Source organism: Colobus angolensis, unplaced genomic scaffold (genome assembly GCF_000951035.1).
Source record: "Colobus angolensis palliatus isolate OR3802 unplaced genomic scaffold, Cang.pa_1.0 Scaffold281, whole genome shotgun sequence".
Taxonomy (NCBI): Eukaryota; Metazoa; Chordata; class Mammalia; order Primates; family Cercopithecidae; genus Colobus; species Colobus angolensis.
In genome coordinates this window covers 310,142-312,341 of record NW_012116055.1, presented here as the reverse complement: position 1 = coordinate 312,341, position 2,200 = coordinate 310,142, and the positions used below count along the sequence as shown (strand labels likewise).

Genomic DNA, 2,200 nt, shown 5'->3' with positions numbered 1-2,200 from the left:
AAAAAACCCAGGAGGGTTTTTTTTGCGACTCAGTGTCCTCTATTCACCTCATTATGGAGTCGGGATCCCAGAGTCAGGGTTAAAAAGACATTTGCTCTACAAACAGGGAAGCTGTCCCAGAGGTAGGTGTGCCTCATCCACGGTCACACAGATGGGCAGAGCTGAGGCGGAACATGAACCCAGAAGTTCCAGGTCCCAGCCTAGCTCCTTCCATACCTCTCAAACCTAGTATCAACCTTTCACACATTAGTAAAAAATAGCACAACTCAAAATAGAACTCTAAGGTGTGGTGAGGACATAGGCCAGGTCAGATCTGGTGGAAGCTGGAGCTGGCCCAGAGGGCGGGGAGTAGGGGGCCCAGCCCCTACCTACAGTCCTAGCATTTTGGGAGGCCAAGGCGGGTGGATCACTTGAGCCCAGGAATTCAAGACTGGCCTGGGCAACATGGCAAGACCCCCATCCCTACTAAAAAAATTATCTGAGCATAGTGGCGTACACCTGTTGTCCCAGCTACATGGGAGGCTGAGGTGGGAGGATCACCTGAGCCTGAAGAGATCGGGCCATGGTGAGCTAAGACTGAGCACCAGCCTAAGCCTGGGGTCCCAGGATACTCACTGCTCTCAGCCAGGAGAAAGCTGCCACACTCCTGGGAGTAGTTGCCAGAGTGGTCTGTGATGTTGACACTGAAAATGTCATCGGCCATGAAGTGGAATACATCCATGTGGCAGGTGTAGGTGGCGTGTGTGCCATTGTGGGCCGACCTGTGGAGGCTGCAGGAGGTGGCCTCGTCCTTCAGCTCTCCATACTGGTCTTGCCTTCAAGGACAAAGCAGCCGGTCATGGCTGGAAGCCAGGGGCAGGGTGGATGGTGCCGGGCTCCGTGCTCAGGGCCAGGGCAGAAACCCAGACTCTTAGGGCTGGGAGGGATTTGAGGCAGGGCTGGGGGGTGGTCACCTGGTCCAACCAACCTTTTCCCAGGGAAGGTATCACCTCCCCTGCAGCATTCCCCAGTGAACTGTATCCGGGCTCAGCTTGCACACCTCCCGGAGACCAGGAACTCACTACCTCATTTAGGGCAGCAGCTCTCAATTTTGGAAATTTGGGCCATTCTTGCTTGGACCAAGCCTAAATCTGTCCCTGTCGGTCCAAACAACCAGATGGCTGTCCTACAGGAAGGGCACTAGGTATTTTGGGTTTCCTTCTCTCCTTTCTGTCCAACATCCACTTTTTTGAGACAGGGTCACTCTGTCCCCCAGGCTGGAGTGTAGTAGTGTGATCACGGCTCACTGCAGCCTTGACCTTCCCAGGCTCAGCTGATCCTCCCACCTCAACCTCCTGAGTAGCTGGGACTACATGCATGCACCACCATGCCCAGCTAACTTTTTGTACTTTTTGTAGAGATGGGGTCCCACCATGTTGCTTAGGCTGGTCTCGAACTCCTGGGCTTAAGTGACCTGCTTGCCTCGGCCTCCCAAAGTGCTGGGATTACAGTACTGAGCCACCTCACCCAGTCCCAAAATCCACTGAATACCTAATAAGAGCCTGTGCTGAGGGCCAGGAGAAGAGCTAAATGAACCTCATCTCCTCCTCTGGGTGGACTTCTGGGAAAGCTGGTGGGATGGGGTTAGGGAAAATGTTGTGACTTTTTAACTCCCACCAGACAAAAATGATGGGTTTTGAAGTACATATAGGAGTTTATCAGATATTAATTTCCCTACCTAGACGTTCAGGTTCTGAACATGACCACTCTCTAGGCCCAATAGGGATGTGTGGACTGAGTTCTCTGCTAAATTTGCTGGAATAGAAGTTCTTGCTGAATAAATGCTCTCCAGGCCTCCCAGCCTGAACTTGCTCGTTATCCCCCTCACCCTGCCTCACTCCACTCCAGCCACACTGACCTCCTTGCTATTCCTCAAACTCACCAGCTCTTCTCCCACAGGGCCCTTGCAGTCTGCCCAGCTCCCTGGCTGCCTCCTTCTCACTAGAAGTTGTGGTCCCTCTACCTGAGGCCCAGTATCCTATAGCACCCAGTGTTATTAGGAAGTATCCTGTTTAGGGCAGAACACGGTGGCTCATGCCTGTAATCCCAACACTTTGGGAGGCTGAGGTGGGCGGATCACTTGAGACCAGGAGTTCGAGACCAGCCAGGCTAACATGACAAAACCCTGTCTCTACTTAAAATACAAAAATTAGCCGGGCAT

The 2,200-nt window shown here is 52.9% G+C and overlaps 1 protein-coding gene across 1 annotated transcript in view; it reads right to left on the bottom strand.

The window, feature by feature from the left end:
• Positions 1-2,200, bottom strand: part of LOC105516455 (interleukin-21 receptor-like) — a 21,053-nt gene that overhangs the window by 10,272 nt on the left and 8,581 nt on the right. Inside the window, exon 4 of the mRNA XM_011948663.1 lies at positions 616-815. Coding sequence (XP_011804053.1) covers positions 616-815 — 200 coding nt within the window. The remainder of the gene's footprint in view (positions 1-615; positions 816-2,200) is intronic.